Here is a 24,931-nt window from a genome sequence, read left to right as displayed (position 1 = left end):
ATCCGTGTAAGCGGAACAAGTGCTACACATGCCCTTACACTTCCTCCCTTACCACCATTCAGGGCCCCAAACAGTCCTTCCAGGTGAGGCAACACTTCACCTGTGAGTCGACTGGGGTGATATACTGCGTCCGGTGCTCCCGATGTGGCCTTTTATATATTGGCGAGATCCGACGCAGACTGGGAGACCGCTTTGCTGAACATCTAAGCTCTGTCTGCCAGAGAAAGCAGGATCTCCCAGAGGCCACACATTTTAATTCCACATCCCATTCCCATTCTGATATGTCCATCCATGGCCTCCTCTACTGTAAAGATGAAGCCACACTCAGGTTGGAGGAACAACACCTTATATTCCGTCTGGGTAGCCTCCAACCTGATGGCATGAACATCGACTTCTCTAACTTCCGCTAAGGCCCCACTTCCCCCTCGTATCCCATCTGTTACTCATTTTTATGCACACATTCTTTCTCTCACTCTCCTTTTTCTCCCTCTGTCCCTCTGAATATACCTCTTGCCCATCCTCTGGGTCCTCCCCCCCCTTGTCTTTCTTCCCGGACCTCCTGTCCCATGATCCTCTTGTATCCCCTTTTGCCAATCACCTGTCCAGCTCTTGGCTCCATCCCTCCCCCTCCTGTCTTCTCCTATCATTTTGGATCTCCCCCTCCCCCTACAACTTTCAAATCCCCTACTCACTCTTCCTTCAGTTAGTCTTGACGAAGGGTCTCGGCCTGAAACGTCGACTGCACCTCTTCCTACAGATGCTGCCTGGCCTGCTGCGTTCACCAGCAACTTTGATACGTGTTGCTCGTTTTTACTGTGTACTGTACCAGCAGTTATGGTCGAAATGACAATAAAAAGTGACTTGACTACAGTTGTATGGCAACTGTAGTTACTGAAGGGGTGATGACTGCAGTGGTGACTTGTTAACAATCAGGTTAAATATAGATTATTTCCCAAATATCTGGAGTGGGTCATGAGGCTACAACATCCTGAACCAGTCAGCTTTGCAGCAGGAGAGCCTTAGCTGACACACATTCAAAAGTATTATTGTGGAGAAATTCAAATTGGGTTTTATTTCTTTCATTTTATATCGAGAATTCACTTTGATTAATTAGAAAACAGAAATAAAGAGAAAGAGAACAAGTCATTTTAAATTCAAATCTATAATAATGAATAGAAAACTAATAAACTATGTATACAAGTTGGTTATCCACTGAGCACCGGTCCAAATGGTGACTTCTGAAAATGCATCAATGTATAGCCAGAAGTTTAATATGTTGTGAAATGTTTGTTGAGTATTAGAACAGCTTCTTAATTCTGTCCATTAGTATTGTTCATCTATTTGAATGGTTTTGAACAAACTTCTGTTGTAACAAAAAAAGTGCTGGAAGAACTCAGGCGGGTGCCATCTTTGAAAAGAGAAGCTAGTCAACTTCTGGGGCCAGTGACCCTTCGTCAGAAGGGAGTGTGATTGTTTTCAATTCCAGCATCTTTTATTTGTTTTTGAACTTTTTGTTGTAGTTTTACATTTATTGCCTCATTTCACAAGCCTCCCAACAACGCTCATGTTGCCTGTCTAGTTCCCTCAGGTAAAATTGATACGTACATACTGTGCCTGTAAAAAGTATTTTAACCTCCTTGGAAGTTGTCATGTTTTATTCTTTTACAACAGTGGATTTAATTTGGCTTTTTTGACACTGATCTACAGAAAAAGACTTGTGTCAAAGTGAAAACAGATCTCTACAAGGTGATCTCAATTAAATACAAATATAAAACACAAAATAGTTGATTGAATAAGTATTCACCCCCTTTAATATCTCACACCAAATCATCACTGGTGCAACCAATTGGTTTTAGAAGTCACATAATTAGTTAAATGGAGATCACAGTGTGCAGTCAAGGTATTTCAATTAATTGTAGTAAAAATATATCTGTATCTGGAAGGTCCAACTGCTGCTGAGTCAATATCGTAGCAAAACCTACACCATGAAGACAAAAGAATACTAAGCAACTCCACGAAAAGTTATTGAAAAGGCCAAGTTAGAAGAGGGATACAAGAAAATTTTCATGTCGCTGAATATCCCTTGGAGTACAGTTAAATCAGTCATCAAGAAATGGAAAGAATATGGTACAGCTGTAAATCTACCCAGAGCAGGCTGTCCTCAAAAACTGAGTGACCGTGCAAGAAGGGGACTAGTGAGAGAGACCAGCAAGAGACCTATGACAACTCTAGAGGAGTTACAAGCTTTAGTGGCTGAAATGGGAGAGACTATGCATACAACAACTGTTGCCTGGGTGATTCACCAGCCACAGCTTTGTGGGAGAGTAGCAAAGAGAAAGCCACTGTTAAAAAAAAAAACTCACATGAAATCTTGGCTAGAGTTTGCCAGAAGGCACATGGGAGACTCTGACTCCAGCTGGAAGAAGGTTTGTGATCTGATGAAACCAAAATGGTGCTTTTTGGCCATCAGACTAAACACAGTGCTTTGGTGTAAGCCATATACCGCACATCATCAAAAACACACCATCCCTACAGTGAAGCATGGTGATGGCTGCATCATGCTGTGGGGATGCTTCACTGCAGCAGGCCCTGGAAAGGCTTGCAAAGGTAGAGGGTAAAATGAATGCAGCAAAATACAGGGAAATCCTGGAGGAAAACCTGATGCAGTCTACAAGAGAACTGCAGCTTGTGAGAAGATTTGTTTTCCATCAAGACAATGACCCCAAGCATAAAACCAAAGTTACACAGGAATAGTTTTAAAACAACAAAGATAATGTCCTGGATTGGCCAAGTCAGAGTTCAGACCTCAATCCAATTGAGAATTTGTGGCTGGACTTGGAAAGGGCTGTTCACTCACAATCCCCATGCAATCTGACAGAGCTTGAGCAGTTTTGTAAAGAAGAATGGAGAAAAAATTGCAGTATGCAGATGTGTAAAGCTGATAGAGACCAATCCATGCAGACTCAAGGCTGTAATTGCTGCCAAAGGTGAATCTACTAAATATTGACTTGAAGGGGGTGAATACTTAATGCAATCAATTATTTTGTGTTTTATATTTATAATTAATTTAGATCACATTGTGGTGATCTGTTTTCACTTTGATGCCAAAGTGTCTTTCTGTTGATCGGTGTCAAAAAGACACATTAAATCCACTGTGATTCAATGTTGTAAAACAATAAAACATGAAAACTTCTTGGGGGGGGGCGGTAAATAGCTTTTATAGACACTGTATAAATAAATGAAAGATGTCATCTATCAGGAAAAAGCTGAGTTAAGATCTGTTTGGATTTAAATGTTACTTCAATTTTTAAATATGTGCTTTTTAATCTTTCAACCTTACAATTGTTTTAAATCATATTTTTACTATTATTTTGATGTGTACGAGGTGATTATAAAAGGCCTCCACAGTCAATATCTATGACAGCTTTGACAGCTATTGAAGTTGTGGATGGGACAGACTAGTTGTCAAAGCAATTCTGTGAGTGCTGTGTTGCTTCTATCATGTTGAAGTTCAGGAAGGTGGTTAGGGGACTGTATCTGATAACACAAGAAGAAATAGCGTGTCTATGATATTGGTCAGCAGCCTTGAGGCAAGGAAAACTATGCCCCTTTGCTTCATTGATTGTAAAGTACTTTGACAATTCCACTGAGCATCAAAAAAATCTGTAGAAGCACGGAATATTTCGGAATCTAATGTCACTGGCATATACTGTGAATTTTTTTGTTTTACAGTAGCAGTACACTGCAATACATAAAAACTATAAATTACTGTAAGAAATATATATTTACACACACAAAAATAAGTAGTTTAAAAAGAGAGGAAAAAGATAGTGTGGTAATGTACACAGGTTCATTGTCCATTCAGAAATCTGATGGTGGAGAGGAAGAAACTGTTCCTAAAACATTGAGTGTGTGTCTTCAGCATCTCTTCCTCGATAGTAACAATGAGAAGAGGGCATGTTCTGCATGTTGTGGTCCTTAGGGATGGATGCCACCTTTTTGAGGCATTGCCTTTTGAAGATGTCCCTGATGCTGAGGAGGCTAGTGCCCATGATGGAGCTGGCTGAGTTTACAACTTTCTGCAGCTTTCTTTCTGATCTTGTGCAGTGGCCCCTCCATACCAGATGGTGATGCCATCCGTTAGAATGCTCTCTGTGGTAGATCTGTAGAAATTTGCGATTATCTTTTGGTAGCATACCAATTCTCTTCAAACACCCAATGAAATATAACTGCTGTCATTCATGTGTATAATTATATCAGTATGTTGGGCCTATGAGAGATCTTCAGAGATGTTGACACCCAGGAATTTGAAACTGCTCATCCTTTCCACTTCTGATCTCTTGATGAGGACAGTTATGTATTCCCGTGCTTTTCCCTTCCTGAAGTCCACAGTCAATTTTTTGGTCTTACTGAATTTGAGTGCCATGTTGTTGGTGTGACACCATTCAACCAACTGATACGTCTCACTCCTGTACGCTTCCTCATCACCATCTGAAATTCTGCCAACATTCTTATTTCATACTTGAGTATTTCAGAGTCTGTGTATGGTTATTTATGTCCAAAAATAATATACTTTTCAGTTGATGCACTGTCAAATAGTTCATCTTTTAGTGAACACTATCTCCATCTAGTTGTCACCATCATGCGTCATGTCCTTAAGAGCAGCACACAGTCCGCTGGGGGAAAGAAATTGATGACACTTTGGCTGACAAGTTCTTTCCTCCCACTGGTGCTGCCTGACCCACTGAGTTCCTCCAGCAGATAGTGTCTTGCTCCAGGTTCCAGCATCTGCGGTCTTTTGTGTCTCCAGCGTACCTAGGCAGCCTTAATAAGCTTGTGGTGAGTCGTCTTCTGGAATGTCTGCCATCTTAACTTGAAAGGATTCCCAATTAACTAGTACCTTCCCTGATTCTTACCCTGTGACAATAAAGAAGTAGTGATAAATTTCCACATCAGAACATCAAAGAAAGGGAAGGTGATGGTGTTTCCATTGTGCCTGCTCAATGTACCCTTGTATCTGATAGCATTAGGGAATTACTGCGGTGCATCATATTGATGAGCCTTGCTGTCTCCAGGAGTGAGTCTTTATGATGGTTAATGAATGGACTGACAATGAGTGGGTTGTTTTTTTTCTTGAACAGTGTCAAGTGATTTGAGTTTTGTACAATTTCAGCAATGCAAGCAGAGACATCCCATAATCCATATAGTGAAAAGGGTGGGGAGTCAGGTAGTGACTCACTTGCCGCAGAGTGTTGAGCTTTGGATCTGTTCCCATGCCCGTACTGTTTAAGTGAGGCACAAGCGACTGCAGATGCTGGAAGCTGGAGCAAAAAGCCTGATACAGGGCTCTGATACAAAATGCTGTCCATCCCTTTCTTTCCATAGATGCTGCCTGACCTCCTAAAATCCTCCAGCAGTATGGGTTGTTTTCTTTTTTGCAGATCAGTGATGGTGCTCCAAACACCTCCTACGCCACACTGGAGTGTGTAGGTGGAGTATTCCGTCAGATGCCAGGAAATGATGATTAGGTTGTTGCTTGCTGGGCGTTGTCATTGTATTGTACCACCACCAATTGCACGGTATGAATGTTACGTGCTTCGTATCAGCTCAGCCTGATTGTTGCCCACGTTATGCTGTGTATGGGCATGGACTGCTTGAATTTCATCAGAATTGCAAATAGAACAGTACACTGCTTTATCAACAAATATTCTGACTTTTGAACTTTTTTGATGGAAGAAAACTCATAGCTGAAGCCAACAAAAGGGGTTGAACTTATGGACACCAGTACCATTGTCCTGGGGCTGAGATAAGTGGCCTCCAATAACCACTAAGGGACATACAACTACAGTTTACTCCCTTGCCCGTAGGATCACTGGGGTCCTAAGTCACCCCAACCACAATCTATTGCAGCTGCTACCATCCAGGAAACAGTACAGCAGCATAAAAGCCAGGACCAACAGGTTCCGGGACAGCTTCTTCCACCAGGCCATCAGACTGATTAGCTCACACTGATTTGAGTGTATTTTTATGTTACATTGACTGTTCTGTTTATTATAAATTATTATAAATTACTATGCACATTGCACATTTAGACGGAGAAATAACGTAAAGATTTTTACTCTTCATGTATGTAAAGGATGTAAGAAATAAAGTCAATTCAATTGACTTAAGTTTCACAGTAACTTTAAAGGTTCTTAATATTGTACCTGGTCAAGTATTTTTTGTTGTCAAGGGCAGCCACCTCATCTGTAGAATGCAGCTTTTTTGCCCATGTTTAAATCAAAGCCATAACGAGATCTCAAATCGAGTCCTCCTAAAACAGGAGAGTGGTTAGTAGATTAAGTAGCTTCTTAATGACATTGTTATTGTAGTCATGATTGAGAAGAGGTTGATGGAGCATTAATTGAAAGGTATAATACTTTCTATCAGGTTGTTGCATGAAATTTCCCCAATTTTGACACTGGTCTGGAGATAGTGATGAACCTTATTTTATAGGGTCAGCAGGGCGGAATGTGTCTGAATCTGATGCCTTGGTCAATATTGTGAGGGCCATCTGGTATTATTCCTCAGTTCAGGTAGTTTTGATACAACTGAGCGGGTTTCTTGTCATTTCCCTCTGAGTGTCCATTAAATCCAGATGATGGAGACATCACAATTTTTAAGAATTATTGGTGCAGCTTTGAGCTCTGATATATGTGTGGCGATTCATGTTTTTAGATACTCAACCTAATGCAGGAATTTTTGACCATGCTAATGAGGATTAAAGCCAGAAGTGTCTGGACTAGTTTTGCTGGTAGCGTGATTCCATTCAAATAAAATTAACTTTTGTGTTGTATAATGGTGAATGAAACATGTACACAATCCAGTTTCTAGACCGGACTTATTCCTTTTCTGTCGAGCTTTTGCTGTTTTGTACTCTCAAAGATACTTCTCTTTGAGATATATTTCAACAAGTAGCATGCTCTGAAGAAATATTGAGCATATTGTAGTTCTGCCATTTGTCGTGCCAAGACGAGGCCACCCTTAGGCTGAAGGAACAATATTCTCTCTGGGTACCATCCAACCTGATGGCATGAGTATCAATTTCTCCTTCTGGTGAACAAATTCCCCCTTCCCTTCCACTATTTCTCACTCTGACCTTCTTCTCCTTCTCACCTGTCTGTTACTTCCCCCAGGTCCTTTCTTCCTTCCCTTTCTCCCATGGTCCACTATCCTCTCCTATTAGATTCTTACTTCTCCAGCCCTTGACTTTTCCCACCCACCTGGCTCCACCAATGATCTTCCAGCTAGTCTCTTTCCCCTCTTCCTACCATTTTGTTCTGGCATCTTCCTCCTTCCGTCTCCGTCCTGAAGAAGGGTCTCTGCCTGAAACTTTGACTGTTTATTCCTTTCCATTGTTGCTGCATGACCTGCTTGTTTTTCCAGCACTTTGTGTGTGCTGCTGTAGTTCTTAACGTTACTTCCAAGTTTCTCAAAATGTATTAACTGACTCATTTAAAGTGTAACCTATTACAGCACCAGCAGCGAATTAGGTTCAATTCTGCTGCTGTCTGTAAGGAGTTTGTACGTTCTCCCTGTAACCGTGTGGGTTTCCTCTGGGTAATCTGATTTCCTCCCACATTTGAAAGATTTAGCTTAATTGATTACAGGGGTGTAATTGGGTGCTGTGGTCTCATTGGGCGGACTGTTACCGTGTTGTAAAATTAAAAAATAAGTAAATTTAAATAGCACAAGGTGGTTGCATTGATTTCTCCTTTTTTGCCAGAGCAATCAAATCCCATTTCCCCACTTTCTTCTTCTACCTCAAATATTTACTTTATTTACCATTGAAACGTGGTGGTCTCTACCACAGCCACTTAACATACATAATATAATCTGCAGTTTAATGTTTGGAACAGAGCATTTAACAATAGTACAATCATGGATTTCGTCATAGGAAGCATACATTTTACATTAACAGCAGGGTACTGTAGTGAGTTATGACTTTGTTGAAGGTGACATGTCTGAAAACTCTATTCATTCTTAGCTCTGTTTACCCATACTTTACATTTGTATCCTCATCGCCTGCCCATTGAGAGCAGTTCCATATGAAAAGCAAAGAAATGTAGGAGTTTTACGACATCCTGTTGTTGATTTGGTATAGTGCATCTGTTAGCAGAACTTTAAACAAGGAACATGGGATATTAACAAAGGACCAGCAAGTCCTATCCACAAGAAGGCAGCAGGAGCAGCTGGCCAATATGTGGCCAGACAAAACCCTGTAGAGCCATAATAGTGCCAAGATCACAGGAAAACCAGCAAGGGGTTTGTTGGTTCTACAAATACACCCATAAAGCAATCTACCACCAGGGAGCCCCACATTTGTTAATTATCTGCAAAGTCGAAAACATTCCTACTGGTAAGAAAAGATGACTGAATCTTCTTCAGCTCCTTTTCAACCTAAGCTGACCCTAAACCATAGGATTCAAATGATATTTCTTTCCTGTAAGCCTCTCCAGAAATAGGTACAAACATACCTATGACAAATCTTTTTTTTGTTTGATCAAAAGAACATAATTCTGATTAGCGTAATTTCACTAGTTTATATGGAAAATTCACTAATTTAATGGTGAACTTTGGCATTAAAATCTCAAATGGCAGATGTTTCTATTGTGTTGTATGATAAGCAATTCATGTTAAAGGATAAAGGTAAAGTATATCCTAATGGAATAATACTGTAGGATTCAATAGATTTTGTCCTTTTTCTGTAGAATGAGAGTTTAATGAGTGTAAACAAACTTTTTATAATATGCTTTAAAGTTATTTCCTCAGAAAGCTTTTCTTTAGGTATAGATGCTCAAACTGCCATCTTCCTAATGTTTTTAAAATTCATCTTCTGCCAATATGTCCTTTCCTCAAACATACATTCCCCTTTACTTTGATTATCAGGGTTCTCAACCATGGCTGTCCCATTTTCTGCACTAACGCTTTCTTTCCCTCATCACTCACCTAGTAAAAGGAACACGTTCCTGTGATCTTGCTTACCACCTTGTCAACTTTCACATTCAGTAAATCCTTCTCTAGAATTTCTGTCAGCTCCAAAATAATACCAGCACCAGAAACTTCTCTCCTCCCTTTTAGCAATCGAAAGAGACTATTCTGTCTGCAACTTCATGGTCTATTATTCATATCCGCTAACACCACCTTCCTTTTTTGTGTACCATTCCGTGCGACTGTTGGAGAAATAGGATGTCCTTTTACTCCTTTTTTTTATGATGTTTATGGGCGCAAACACAACTTCCAGGTGAATCAGCAATTAATTCTATTTGGTATTCGCAATGTGGTCTCACTGGAAAACCAAGCATGGTGTACGTATGGATGATTCACACAAAATGGTGGAGGAACTCAGCAGGCCAGGCAGCATCTACGGAAAAGAATAAACAGCCAACATTTTGGACCAAGACCCTTCTCAGTCCTGAAGAAGGGTCTCGGCCCAAATCATCAACTGTTTACTTTTTTCCATAGGCCTGGCCTGCTGAGTTCCTCCAGCATTTTGTGTGTGTTCCTTTGGATCACCAATATCTGCAGATTTTCTCATCCTTATGGATGATTACTTAACAGAATATCTCTGTTCATTCCTCAAAGGTGACCCTGAGTTTCCAGTTGCTTGTTGTAGACCACCTTTGCAAAGATTTTCAACTTCCTCCATTTGGTCTACTTTCCATATTAATAGGATCCAAAAACCTCTTTATTCTTTCATGCAGTTTGTCAGTCATTCCCTTAATGCAGTGTAAGACTCCTTCCTGTATATAAACAATTTTTGTGTCTTAAAAGAAGTTAATCGGAATCATCTTTCTTGATTGCATTCTTCATTTAACTATAACATCATTAAAGACAAGAAATGCAGACATTTCATGTAATTATGTGTATTACGTAATCAGAAACTGGCTTTTCCCCAAATAAGAGTGGAACCAGCCTTTTTATACAAGAATTAAATTTACATTATCCATTAAATGAATAACAACTTGCTTATAAAAGTCAAATGGTCATACTGTAGCTTCTTGATGAAAGTATTTTCCATTGCAAGGAATTGTTTTATGAAGTGTATTTGTTGTACTGTTTTAATTACGTGACCAACTGCTCCAGTGATTTAACGTTTATGAAGAAAATGTACTTTGTTATGCTCATCAGTGCCCTTCCAAATCTTTGTATTCTTTAGGGTTAATTTTCCACCCTTGGTAGATGTTTGGTTACTGATTATAGGAAGGATAATGTCTATGTGGCAGAGGAATTAATAAATGAGTTTGATGTTTTTTGGTGTGGGCGAGATATCCAATCTTGGGATTAATTGAAGATTCGGAATGGGAATGCTACTGGCTATTAACGACCAGCTGAGAGCCATAATAGGCAACAGCAGAAACCATTGGGTGGATGAGGAAAAAAATTCCTTTGGAACATCATCAGCTTCCCTGAGTTCTCTATCCTCACACTCCCCTAGTTGACTAGCTCTGTGCCATAGAATCTTTATGTGTTAATGGTTAGAAAGAATAACTGTGCACTTGTACTTCCTTCCCGAATTTCTTACACATCCAACTCTCTTCAAAAACAATGATGACAGCAGATCTAAGAACTGATAAATGTGCACACTTGGGCATCTGCCTGTTTTGGCTGTTGTCAGTTGAAGCTTGTCGAAACTGTTAGCTAGTTTAAACTCTATGGCCAATTTCCCCTCAAGCTCCACACATTATTAATGCTAACTGTAGAGGCAAAGGAGCCTTTGGCAATATCAGGTCAGGGAGGAATGTTTCTGAAAGTATTCACGCAAGCCACTGGGAGCACCTACCCATTAGGGGTTTCCATAAGTCAGGTCTGCTCCTGAGTTAAAATTACCTGACTTAATGGACATCCTTTCATAGAGTGAGCTCCCATAATATTATCTAATTCAGAAGTTTGACAATTTTTTTTTCTTTCGCCCCTCACTCTCCCCACTCTCTCTCCTCCCCCCTCTTCTTATCAGTCATAAGTGATTTTGATGCCATTAGTGGAGATGTGGTTTCATATTGAGTGACTTTGAGTATTTTCTGATTTTATGGTCAAAATTGATGAATGGATATCTGTAAAAGCAGAACTTGTTACCTGGGAATGGTCTGCACAATTTATACAATAATCCCTTCCTCCTCATTCCACACCATCTCTTCTGTATTGGAGTGTGAACTGTATCAGTTCTATGTAGTTCATACACTTCTGATTGCTTTCGGTTGACCAGTCGCTTTATGTCTGCTAATTCTGTTGCATTTCCCTCCCTTAGAAAACACATTTGTATTTTAACTTGGTACTTATTTTTTAATCTCAAAATTATAATCCATCCCTTTGTCTCATTATAATTCAGGAGTCCATTCTTTTCACTGAAGATCTTCTATGTTTTATCACTTTAATTAACTGGATATTTTTTTCTAAATGTGGGCATCCTGAGTGCTTTTAGTACTTCCATATGGCTCAGATGCTCAGTTGCTGTTTGTCAGCTGATCTTTTTGTGCTTTCTTCAGGTGTCCAAATTGCTTGCTCCCTAGGTATGCATCACAGGGCCATGTACAACAAGGCAGTGAGAACTATTGGATTGTACAGGCCAGCTATCACTTTCCATTTGCTTTGAGTTGTATATCCAAAGATTTTGTTTGCCTTCTATGTTATTGTTGCATATTTTGATGATAGTCTAATGTCTTTGCAACTAAAATTTCCATTCCTCTACTTAATCTTTTGTGAAATTGCAGTTTTATGACTTTGCATTTCAGTAGACTTGTTTTTCTCCTTTCAGTTCAAGCTCCTCACTTGTCAGAAAATGCTGCATTTGATCCAGGTACAGTTATTAGGACACATCAGGACCCGTACATTAAGTGGCTGCCCAATTAACTGAAGTTTCATGGAAAAAATTAGGAAGATATATAAAAAAAACAAACTACAGTTTAACTGAGTGACAAATTAAGTATTTAAATAAAATATAGAAGAAATTAGAATGCTACCCCTGGGCATATCTAGTCCAGGGTTCTTTATCCCTGGTGAAGATAGCAGAGTTTGTCATCGAAACATTGGTTATAATCGATACCTGTACCCGCTGGAAGCCCAGGAAGAGTTTATTCGTCTTACGCACCTGGAAAGCAAAGCATTAGATCCTTTTCCACTACCAAACCACTTACTTACTGCCTGTTACGCTGCTGGTGCTTAGAGCAGCAATGAAGGTCTTCCATCTCTGTCCTTACCATCTTCTCTATTATGGTTCAGGATCCTCATGTCTGCCTCTGTGGTATGGCTCCAAGTCATCTTTGGTCTCCCACAGTTCCTCTGCCCTTCAGGGATCCAGTGAAGAGCTGTTTTGATGATGGAGTTGGCCTCTCTTCTCAACATGTGTCCAATCTATTACCAGTGGTTCCTCATGGTGATTGTGGCCATGTCCCCTTGATGACACTGAAGGAGTAAGGCATGGTTGGAGATCCTTCTTGGCCAGAAGATACCGAGGATCTTCTGGAGGCTCGTGGCGTGAAGTGGTGACAGCTTGGCAAGGTCACTCTCTATCATGCACCAGCATTCTGGCCTGTACAAGAGTGTGGACAGAACACAGCTCTGGTACTTGTCTGATCTCCATATGCTGATTATTGATCTGAAGACATTTTTAGCTTTGCTGAGTCTGCACTGGGTGCTGTCCTTGGTTCCACCATTGTGCTGAGTGACACTTACAACACGCTGGAGGAACTCAGCAGGTCGGGCAGCATCCGTGGAAAAGATCGGTCGATGTTTCAGGCTGGAACCCTTCATCATCTGCAGATTATTTTGTGTTTACGATTGCGCTGAGTGATGCTGTCCAGGCAGGTGAATCTGCCGCTGCTGGGTAAGTCGATACCTATGCCTTAACAGGAGGGGGAGGCTCTATAATACCACTACAGTACAATAAAACGCTAATAGTTCCTAATAATTATCGATGGAGCAATTCATCGGTGTATACTGCCATGCTGTTTTGATTGACTCTCAATGAACAAAATTACCACAGACAGCTAGTGCAGATTATGGACTGCCTTCATACAATGCTTATGATGATTGCATCTTCCAAATTTTCCTTTTCATTGTAACATTCAAAATGATTGTCTATACCTTCAAATTTTTCGTAGTTCCTAATTTGTTGAAGTTCTGAAATTATTTTAGTTTCACTCCAGGCTGTTTCTGGCATCTCCAGGCCAAAATGCTTAAAACTGCAGTGAGCAAAACAGTTCTGAATAGTCCACTGCTTTTTGCTTGCCAACTACCAGTGACAAAAATTACTGCTTTTTGAACACAAACACGTGCAACTGATGCTTTTTAAATACTGTTCACTCTAAGCATGGTGTAGTGCCTAACGGCCACACAAGTGCACACGACTGACGGTAGTTAGAAACTGTTCGGCAACAATCTCCTGTCCTGCTTAAGTGGCATAGTGTCCCAAATAAATTAAGATGATCCTGGCTATTTTCTCAAATAGTTTTTGTTCTTTAAGAGTTGTTCTAGATAAGCAACTTCCCTGAATAACTGATGGCCCAGTTAACCAGAATCCACTATATATTAAATTCCCATTATGTTAATTTTCAACATTTAACAGTTTTCAAACTTGGAGACCTTTGTGACTACCCAGTTACCCTACTCACACACTCTTACCTTGCACCTCAATTATGAAATTGGGTCAAAACACTAATGGCCCTAGACTGACAAGGAGTGTACAGATTGAATGTCATGCTTCGCAAGGGTGTGCAGGTATTTTTGCTTTATGTGTGTGGAATGCCAGCAATTAGAAAGTGGAAACATTTACACTTTGTAACATCAGCTACCATGAGTCAGATATGCAATGCACCATAAGCCACTAATGTTTCTGGATACCATTTTGCAAAAGTTGATTTTTACTTTGGATAGAAAAATGTTTTCTCATTAAAACTGCATAATTCGATGGCATATAATTTATTTATCATGCTTTGTATTGTGAATGACAATTGTTATTTTAGGGTGATAGTGTTGCTATTACATCTAACATTTTATAGTACCTTGAAAAAGTATTCAGCCCCACAACTATTTTCACATTTTACTGTCTCATTTTCTAAATTTAAAATATATTGAAGTAGGTTTTTTTTTGAGCTAATCTACAAAAAGTTGTACATCATTGTCAAATAAAAAGAGAAATTCCAAACCCTGTGAACAATTTGCTAAAAATTAAAATCCAAAATTGTGAAGCTGAAAAAGAATTCATCCCCTTTGTAATTGCTATGCTAACTTTCCTCAGGTGTAATACTGTATATTACCTTTCCAACTCTCCCAATACGTTGATGTAGAAAATTGGAGGATCATCTGTTTTCAATGAATTCATAAGAATAAATAACTCCGCTCTCTGTGAGGTCCAACAGTATGGTAGATTTTCAACAAACCAAACCAAAATGAAGACAAAAGAGCATTTAAAGTAAGTCAGGGAAATGGTAGTAGAGAAGCATAAAACTGGGGAATGGTACAAGACCATCTAAAGGCACTGAACATGCCTTTGAGCTCAGTGCAGTCCATCGTGAAACATTGGGGAAAAAAATAGGAAACCACAGCTACACTGTTTAGGTCAAGCCGCCCTCTGAACTTTGTTGCCAAAGAAGAATGGCACTTGTAAGAGAGGCTACTATGGCGCCAACAGTCACTCTACAGAAGTCAGTGGCTGCATCTGAAGTTCATGGCTCCACAAGTCTTTGAACAAAAAAGGGTATTTATGGAAGAGTGCGAGGAAGAAGCTCTGGCTTTAAAAATAAGCATATCCTTGCCCATAAAGGCTTTGCAAAGCATCACTTAGAAAATATTGCAAAAATGTGGAAGAAGGTCTTGTGGTCAGATGAGGCTAAAGTGGAACTTCTTAGCCTCGACACTAAGTGGTACTTGTGGCATAAATCTAATAATACGCATCAGCCAAATAACACCATCCCTACTGTAAAGTATGGTGGAGGTAGCATAATGGGGATCTTTTTCAGCAGCAGGGACTGGAAATCTGGTCAGGATTGATGGAAAGATGAATGCTGCTTAAATTCAGAGAGATCCTGAATAAAAACCTGCTTGTCTCTGCCAAAAATCTTAATGGGGGAGGAAGTTCATCTTTCACTAGAACAATGACCCAACGTATCTTGCCTGAGCAACCACAGAGTGCCTTCAAATGAAGAAAAGTGATGTTCTTGAGTGGCCCAGAGTCCTACCTTTAACCCGATCAAACATATCTGAAAAGACCTCAAGATTGCTGTCCACCGCTGCTCCCCAACTAACCTGGCACACTTGAGCAATTTTGCAAGAAGAAATGGGCAAATCTTCCTCCGTCACATTGTGCAAAGCTAATAGAGACTTATCCAAAAAGACTATTGGCTGTAATAGCTGCAAGAGATGGTTCATCTATGTACTGAGCAAAGGGGAATGAATACTTTTGAACTGCTGACATTTATAGTTTTTGAATTTTTTTGTTTTTCATGTATTAAAATTTTCTATTTTGGAAAAAAGGAGCATGTGATTCACAAATAAAAATTCTCTGTTAAATGGATTAAAATCACTGGTTATAATACTCATTTATGTGAACAAAGGGCTGGGGACTGGATGCTTTTACAAGGCACTGTAGCAAAAATTGTTGATACCCAAATGTCCAGTGGTTCACTGGGCAACAAAACTACCTTGGACCAAAAGAATGAGGGATGTTCTTTGGCTGACTTCCAATGTTTTAAAATCAAAGTAATACCATATTTTCCATCAAGCTAGAAATCTTCACTGGAATGACCCTAACATCCCTCTTCAGGATTCTAAAACAATGCCCCTCACCGTTGACATATTTCTTACATGTCTAGTGCCTCAGGAATAATAGGGCCTCAGCCATTCAGAGTTATTTTAATGGCATAGATGAAAACACAAGTGTAACATATCCAAGTTTGCTAATGTTAGAAAAACAACTACAAAAGTGAACCATGAGGGAAGTAGAAAAAGCCTGCAATAGATATCATCAAATAGGTGATGAGAAGGAAACTGATGGAGTACATCAGTACAAAAACTGATGGTGGCGCAGTAGCGTAGTGGTTAGCACAATGCTTTGCAGTAGAGGTGACCTGGGTTCAATTCCCGCTACTGCCTATAAGTAGTTTGTATGTTCTCCCCATAACTACATGGGTTTCCTCTGAGTGCTTTGGTGTCCTCCCACAGTCCAAAGATGTACCGTTTGGTAGGTTAAATGGTCATTGTAAATTGTCCCGTGATTAGGCTCAGATTAAATCGGGATTGCTGGTTGATACGACTCAAAGTGCCGGAAGGGCCTATTCTGTGCTGTATCTCAATAAATAACTAAATATAAATAAATAAGTTTGGTTGGAAAAGGAAAATCTGTAATCTCAATAACCTAAAGCTCATTTGTGTTATGAGGTGTGGAGGAGATATATTTGGAAATTAATTGTAGAAATGTAATTCCTCCACTTTTCACTCATTAAGTACAAACCTGATTTTTTAATTGAAAATTGATTTCATTAGTTGATATCAAATTAAATTTCAAAATCCAGACTGTTATGCTTTGGATCTGTGCCAGAGCAGAGGACATTTCACTGGGCATGGATGACAGTCTCCTTGCAAGTCAGCCTAGAGATTGGCTCTTCTGCTGTGCTTAGTCTTCAAGGTCATATGGAATTTGCTATACAAATGATTGTGGAAGCCTCAGTTTCCTATAATAGTGCCAAGGAAAGCTAGATTTAATATGATGTATAACCTGATTGTAAATCATCTTGTAGTTAGAATTTTGGGCACTCTAGATCGGCGTCTGACACAATTTCCTCTGTCACCATACAAGATTTTTACTTCTGTCTTAGCCCATATCAACGTGAAGTTCATGTTCATTCATCTCACCCTCTGCTACCTTGTCTATACTGACTCTTACTCCAGCAACCGATTAATTAAAAAATTCTTGTGTTCAAATTCCCCTCCCTATATCTGCAGTACCCTTAAGACTTTCACAAAGTTCTACATCTATTCTTGTCGAATTTTGTTTTCTGAATTTATTCATTTCAACTTTTACAATTGTCCTTGCAGCTGGAGTTCTGGAATCCTCCTATCCCCAGACCTTTGAGCCTCTTTATTGTTCCTTAGGAAACCTTTTAAACCCTGTTTAAGTTCAAAGTCATCTGCCCTGATGTGGCTCAGTTTTAAATTTGGATTGACACTACTGCACTGACGTGTCTGAGGATATTCTCATATATAAATGCAAGCTTGCTTTCTTGTTGCTGCGGAAAGCATGTGGAGATGAAAATCAAAAATGCTCAATTTGAAAAGCAATCTCTGAGTTTGTTTTGTTCTACAAAATAGGAAATGTTAGCTGAGATCTTTAAAGGAATTTTATACTTTTTCCTCTATCTGAACTGTGTTTTGAATTAAATATTGCCAAAAGAGACATAACTGAAGACAGCTCCCTGTAGCCTACCTCTTTATTGAATCTGTCTTTGCTGTGACTTATTCCCATTTCTACCCAATTACTCTGCAAAATTTTTGAATTAGATTGGCAAAATGGGTATAAGTTTATCCTAAACCCATAACGAACTGATTTCAGCAAGATCCTTGCAGGCAAAGGAAAAATTTCAAGCCAGCAGCATGAACTTAAATCCACCCTTTTCACTGTGAATGTTTTGTGCTTGTCTTTAGTATAGTAAAAGTTTCTGACCTATCCACTAGCAGAAGGTAGTGTCCCAATTCGAGTTGGTCTTGACATTTTTAAGCAATTTTATTCTGAAATTTATGCTAAGCACAGTGCTGGTAAGATAAATATTTCAATTTTTGGTTGCTGTTTTTACATCAAGTAAAAACTCTGAATATCTTTTTTCAGCTTGCATCTGAAAGGTGAATGAATGAATTTCAAACCTCATTCACTGATGTAGATCACTTTCAACATCCACATATCCGTGGCTTAAAGGGGTCATTGGAATTTAGATTTATACAAGGTCACTTGGGATGTACATTAATTGTCATAATGCTTACCTGTTCTGGGGCAATAACAAATGCTTTTCATTATTTGCACATGACTGAGCCTGGCAGATGCTGACAGCCAGCAGATGTGTAGAATTCTGGGTGATTTGTAAGGAGTTGCACATCTGACACTCAGTAATTGCATTGTGGGACATCATCAGACCGTTGACCTGTTAGGGCGAGGTAAAGGTCAGTTCAAAGCAGCCCTATAGTGGCTAAGCTCCTGATCTTCAACCAACTTTTAACTCCTTTGACAGGTCAGAATTTCATCTTGTAATGTCGAGGATCTGTGTAAGCATGTTTTACAGCATTTCAATAGATTAGCACGCTGCATCAAATATGATTTCAGATAGACTAGGTCACTTTGTGTTTGCTTACTCTCTTAAATCTGAGTCAGCCTTGGGAAGATGAGGACAGCTAGTCAACAGTGAATGCATATTTGTACATTGTCCATCAATTATTTCTAGAATTTTCCTATTTATAGAGTAACATGGTTGGGCCATGGCATCGGGATTCTCAGTTATCCCTTCTGCCAGGATAGGAAATCATCATCAGTTATCCGATCAGCTAAGATAAGAAATCAATTCTGTATAGAAAACTTAAAGGAAAGGAAAATTATCCATTCAGAAATTTGACTAAGGTAAATGTTCATTTCATAACCAAATTAGTTCTCAAACCATTTGCACTTTGAAACTTTTATGAAAGATTGTAATGCGAATGTAGTAGTGCGATCACTCAAGTCAAGTATGATATTCTTCTAAGGGGCTGTCTATTGGTGGGTTACTTACCCTAGGATGTTGGGTGGATTCTCTTAATGTAGAACATGTGTGTGTGACTTTGTTTAACATGGGGAGGCTGATGCATAGGCAACCACCACACAGTTCTTGACAGATCCGGTAAGGATACAGTGGTATGGAAGGCAAGATAACTAGAGATCTTTCACTGTTGCAGCTGTCCTCCACCTTCACTGCTATTGTAATGTGTCATCATCACCTTCCACCAGCTCTGCTGTTGAGGTCTTGGTCGGATTGCTCTTTGTCTGGAACCTCTCTTTGACCTTGCCATTATGGGTGACCCTACCAGGACCCAAGTTCCAGATGCCTTTGCTTTTGGGATCTCAGGAATTCACAAGCCTCTCCACCATGACATTGGTGCATGTCTGTCCTGTGGATGATTCAGAAGCAGGCCTTCAGGTCTCCCAGCCTGTTGAATTCAATACTGGGAATTTCATTTAGGTTGACTCACTTTAAATAAAGCAATTCCCACTCTCATTTGTTGTTCCTCAAGCTCCAGAACTGTCCGTTACCCTCACCCTCCATCTTGTTACAATGACCAACATCCCACTGGTACCAATCGACTCTCTGCTACCAATTACAGCCTTGCTTCACGTAAAAACTTAAACCAGCTCCACAAGGTGATTTGCACCCTTTCCCTGGTTCACTCTGTCCCATGACCTGCGACTGCCATTTTACTTCACCTGTTCTATTGTGTATAATAAAGATAGGAGGCATGAATATAATCCACTCCTTGCTCATGACAGTCATGGTTTATTGAAAAATATACTATTTTTCCCCACTACGTATTTCAAACTTAACCTGCCATTACAGCCTGAAGTAGTTCTGGGTCTGGGTTTTCCATTGTGGCCTGTAGAAACCAAACAATGGGGAAGAAATCTGAACCCATGTTTAATAAAATCAATTGCAGAAAGAGCTTCTTCAAATTTCCAAAATTACTTTTTCCCACTAAATTTCAAAGTAATTTTATTATCAAAGTACATATATGTCACCATATACAATCCTGAGATTCATTTTTTTGTGGGCATACTCAATAAATCCATAATAGAATAATAACCATAATAGGATCAATGGAAATCTGCACTAACTTGGGCATTTATCCAGTGTGCAAAAGACAACACACTCTGCAAATAATAAAATAAAGAATAATAAATATATGAGCAATAAATATTGAGAACATGAGATGAAGAGTCCCTAAATCTTTGATATGAATCTAATAGTTGATTTTTTTTTTCTGTTAGTAAGATTTCTTTCTCAAATGAGCTTGGGGACAACTTTAAATTATAATTTGTAATTCTTGAGATTACAAATTCATGAGACTTAAATGCCCATGACCTGGTAGTTCATTCCAGGTTTCAAATTAACAACCTGGCAAGTAAATACGAATTAAACTTCAACCTGCTCATTACTTTTTGCTGCGTTTTTAAAACAACAATATCCATTATTTTGCACTTTGTTCCATGGCTAATCTTCTAACATTTTGCAACCTGTAGCAAAATTTGCCTTGCATGACGAGAAAAGGTGATCCGCATTCAAAGGCCGGCGATGACATGGACAAAGGACATGCATGGATGGATGCCAAGCTGGTAAGTATTGTGGACAAAGTCTAGCAAGGATGAGGGTTGGTGCACCCCTTAGCCCTGCTGAGATCAGTGAGTCCCCTGCTGGATCTGCAGGATCAGAGATCTGTGCAGGCAGGAGGCATGAGGGCCTGGTGACCCCTTGGATATGCAAGCTAGTGAGTCTGGAGTTCAAGGCCTGTAGTCTGGCATCCTGTCATCGTCGAGTCATGGCAATACCGAAGCTTAAAGCCTGAATGTCAGTCGGAAGTCTGGATGTTGAGGCCCAATGGCCGAAGCCCTGGAAAAGTTGGAGGCTCAATGTCCATGAGGCTGGAGGCACAGAGGTGGCCTGTCGTGTGTGTGTGTGTGTGTGTGTGTGTGTGTGTGTGTGTGTGTGCGCGCGCGCATGTGTATGGATGTTCTGCTGTTGTTCTGGTGGACATTGTGGCCATGCTATGCTGGTGGCAGAATGTGTGGGCAGTATTTGGAGCTGCCTCCAGCAGATCCTTGGGTTGTGTTGATTGTTAACGTAAATGGCCCATTTCACTGTATGTGATAAATAAATCTGAATCCCAATCTTGAAAATTTTGTGTTCACTTGGTTTTTGCCCTACTATTTGAACTTCCTTGAGCTGTGGTCTCTGTCCATAAACATGCCTCAGATTTTGCAGTTTTTTATTGTAATAATTAGAAGGAGGGGAAGAAAACCCAAACCAATCTTACAACAAAACTCTGAGTTGGCAAAACATTACATAATTTCGGCTATACATATTGCTTTAAAATGCACCTTTCAAAGATGACTGACCAGTTGTTTATGGACACTTTGTAGAGTATTTCAATCATTGACATAACTGGGAAAGAAATGTCAGATTCATATATACACTAATTTAGCTGTAGCTATTATAGTAACTGAAAATTAATTCAAGGGCCTACTTGCTTTTTAATTTGTGAGACTGATAGAAGCAAAGTGGTATAGTTCCAACTTGAAGATGAACCATGCTAAAAGCTGGAAATAGTATTCATAATTTCATAAACTACTTGAATGCTTAATATTCAAGTATTTTGCAATTAATGCAGGTAATGTAAATGATTACATTGCTTCATGATTAATGTAATATACAGCATTGTAAAGTTAATTGTTTTCTAATTTAAAAGTAATTATTACCTTTTGTCCTGCATCAAGGTATCACACAACTCAAGCATCCAGTTCAATTCTGAACTCTGGTGTTGTCTGCATGGAGTTTGTAGACTCTGCTTATGACTACGTGGATTTCTCCCAGGTGCTTGGTTTTCTTCCACGTTCCAATGGTCTCTGTTATCATATGGAAATATTTTCTTTCAGAGCCTCGTGACCTGCAGTGCAGAAGGTTGGCATGTTTATACTATAGGGTTCGTATTGATGGAAAATATTTTAAAATAGCCTTTAGCCGAGGGAGAAATTAGTTGAATGTTGGGTTTCACCTGATGGGCCAACCTGCCCTCTCAAATCTCTCAGTAGTAAAAATACAGATTATCTTTTTAATTTTATGCTTTATCAGATATTTTGTTCTTTTACCTATTTGATGAAAAGAGGAAAAATACCCTGGCATAAGCCCGGTAGAATGTTATATATTTGAAATATTTAGCTGCCTTTAATTCCCTATTGGAGCACAAACTTTACTGAAGTCAAAGTTGCAGCAGATGTCATCTCTAGTTATCTGAAGAGAGCATGTGTTGTGCATTACCTTTACAAGGTCAAATGATAATTCATTATCACTGATTAGCCCCATGGCAGTCTCTCTACTTATTCAGTCAATTGCATCAGTAAATTATGAGAGGCTCTCCTGTGAAAAATGAAATTACTTTACAATTTAGAACAATGGAGATATATTGGTAATGTAAATGTGACCGTTAATTGTAGCATTACATTAATGGCCCTGAATGAACTAAAAAAGCTTTCTGTATGAAGGGCAATTACCTCTAACTGTAATTGATAATTCACACTAACCACAATTAGTAAAGATAAATAGTGCTAAAGAAACTGATCATCATTCTCATTAAGAAGACTTGTCAAGTCATACACTTTCGTTTGCTGCCCTGAATGGAGTCTGATGTGTTTTCCAGCACAAACATCTATTAAGCTCAATGGCTTCATTATCTTTTGGAGGCATGGTGTTATTTTTGCAACCAACAATTTGCTTGTAATGAAACATTTTATTGCAACTGGTAATGTTTAACAAGAGTTCAGTCCATTAGAAATCTCTTGGTAAACAAAGCTATCTTTCTACATTTGTGCTTAATAATGACATAGGAACCCCTGTGGTACACTTTACCATTCCCAAACATGCATACATATTGAGTTTTAGCTGTAAATTAGATTTAATATTTTTTATTTGTAGTTTTCTTCTCGTAAAAATAGCAATCCAATTAGGGATATGAGTGGCAAGAGACTCATGTTGAGGTAGATGTGCTAGTAAGGATGCCTAATAAGTGTGCCACTCATTTTTGGAACATCTTTCAGACTTGATATAAATGCTTGAAGGATCCATGCAGCAGCCGCATAATAGGAATCGTGATTGCAGCAATGCATGATGGGTTACAGCAAGTATAAGCTGAGCTGTTGGTGAACTTCAATACAATTGAAGTATGCATTAGGACTCTATTTGACAGAAATAAAAACAGAAATGGGAAAGAGAGATGAAAATGGTAACTAACCTATGAATGTTGAATATTATATGGGAAGAATTCAAAGTGGCATTTCCACTCAGTTGGCATATTCACATGGTCCAGCTCTTCTTTCTGGATCTTTCAGTTACTCAGAGGAAAGACCAGCCACAAACATCCGTACAAGCCTGTAGGCTCCCATTCCGTTCTTCAATATAGTTCTTCCCACGCTACATCTAGGAAGGAGTCCATTCTCCAAGTTTGTCCATCTCTGTTGTATTTGTTCTAATGGTGACATCTTCCACACATGCCTTCTTCCTGAAATGTAACTTCACCTCAACCATAAAGAACAGAGCCCTTGACTGTATCTCATCTATTTCCCACACCTCCTCTCAACCTTGTTTCTTCCTAGACAGGACAAATTACAGCCTGACCTGCCGGGCATAAACCTACAGCCTTACTGTTTGTTACATATAACACAAAAAGGAAAATCACGCTCCTTCCCCCATCAAATCAATTGGTCTGATCTTATCCTATCACAGGTATTTTCTTACTTCTATCCGCCTATCCTTGCCAACTTCTCTGCAACAGAAAATTATATTCTTATTCCTTTCCCTTTTGATTATCGATTACAAGTAATCAATAACCAGATAATAACCAAAGAGTTGATTATTAACTTCAGAAAGAAGAAACCAGAGGTCCATGAGCCAATCTTCATTAGGGAATCAGAGGTGGAGAGGGTCAGTAACTTAAAATTAGTCGGCATTATCATTTCCTTGCCATTGCAAGGAAGGCACAACAGTGCCTCTACTTTCTTAGAAGCTTGCAAAGATTCGGCATGTTTTCTAAAACTTCGACAAACTTCTGTAGATGCATGGTTGTTGCATCATAGCCTGGTATGGAAACACCAATGCTCTTGAACAGAAAAGCCTATAAAAAGTAATGCACACAGTCCACTCCATCACAGCTAAGACTCTTCCCACTATTGAGTACAACTACAAGGTGCTGTGTTTTTGCAGTAGCACTCCCATCATCAAGGATCCCACCATCCAGCTATGCTTTCTTCTTCTTCTTGCCATCGGGAAGGAGGTTCGAGAGTTTAAGGTCCCAAACCACCAAGTTCAGGAAGAGTTTTGCCCTGCAACTATCAGGCTCCTGAATCAGAGTGGTTAACTTCATTCACTCCAACACTGAATTGATTCCACTACCTATAGACCCAGTTTTAAGAACTCTATACCAATGTTTTTATTATTTACTTATGTAACCCTCTCACCAAGCTTGTATACAGACTTGGCTTGTTAGCTAACTCTGTTAACAGCCTTGTGACTCAACGGTGAGAAGACCACCTGTCATAAACAATATACATCCAGGGTTGGTATGATTTGGGGTTCAACCAAACAGAAACATCATAATGTTTCAATTAAAGAAACCTTGATTTGACAGAATGCTGTGTAAATACTGCCCATACACATTTATCGGTCGCCTAGAAATGACAGATTGTACAACAGCATAATATTATAAAGAAAATATATTTACCAAATTTTCAACTTTAGCAAACAGTTACAGGACAAGAAAAGAAAAATAAAAGGGCCCATTACAGTTAAACCAGTCCAATGTGCACATAAACATTGGAGCTCATACTGGAGTACTCAGGGGTGTATCTTTTACTTGCACCCTGGACCCACGGTCTGTGTGAAAGCACCTGCCACATTCTGAACTCCCTTCAGAGACCATCTCAAACAATCTGGCTCTCCTCTCAGGGGTATTGACCTTTCCCCCTTGGAGCTATTCATCAGCGCAAAGCACTTCTTACAATGAGGCCTCTCTTTCCAACAACATTCTGCAGCATCCTCCCTTGTGCCCTGCTCTGCAGCTCCTGCCAAAAGACCCCAAACCAGAGAACTGTCCTCAAGCGAAAACTTCCCCACAGCTCTCT

At 39.5% G+C, this 24,931-nt stretch overlaps 1 protein-coding gene across 7 annotated transcripts in view; it reads left to right on the top strand.

The window, feature by feature from the left end:
- The window catches only part of lhpp (phospholysine phosphohistidine inorganic pyrophosphate phosphatase), a 152,261-nt gene that overhangs the window by 36,177 nt on the left and 91,153 nt on the right, over window positions 1-24,931 (top strand). Inside the window, exons 1-3 of one of the 7 annotated variants that reach the window (XM_072239457.1) lie at window positions 2,921-2,987; window positions 20,285-20,377; window positions 21,536-21,719. The exons of 2 other annotated variants lie outside the window; for them this stretch is intronic. In XM_072239457.1, coding sequence (XP_072095558.1) covers window positions 21,610-21,719 — 110 coding nt within the window. In that variant the 5' untranslated portion in view covers window positions 2,921-2,987; window positions 20,285-20,377; window positions 21,536-21,609. Of the gene's footprint in view, window positions 1-2,740; window positions 2,988-20,284; window positions 20,378-21,535; window positions 21,720-24,931 lie in introns of those variants that run through there. 4 more of the 7 variants (XM_072239461.1, XM_072239456.1, XM_072239458.1 and 1 more) reach the window with 4 other exon arrangements.

Source organism: Mobula birostris, chromosome 21 (genome assembly GCF_030028105.1).
Source record: "Mobula birostris isolate sMobBir1 chromosome 21, sMobBir1.hap1, whole genome shotgun sequence".
Lineage (NCBI taxonomy): Eukaryota > Metazoa > Chordata > Chondrichthyes > Myliobatiformes > Myliobatidae > Mobula > Mobula birostris.
The sequence above is the reverse complement of the archived record's forward strand: the minus strand, read 5'-3'. Positions and strand labels throughout refer to the sequence as shown.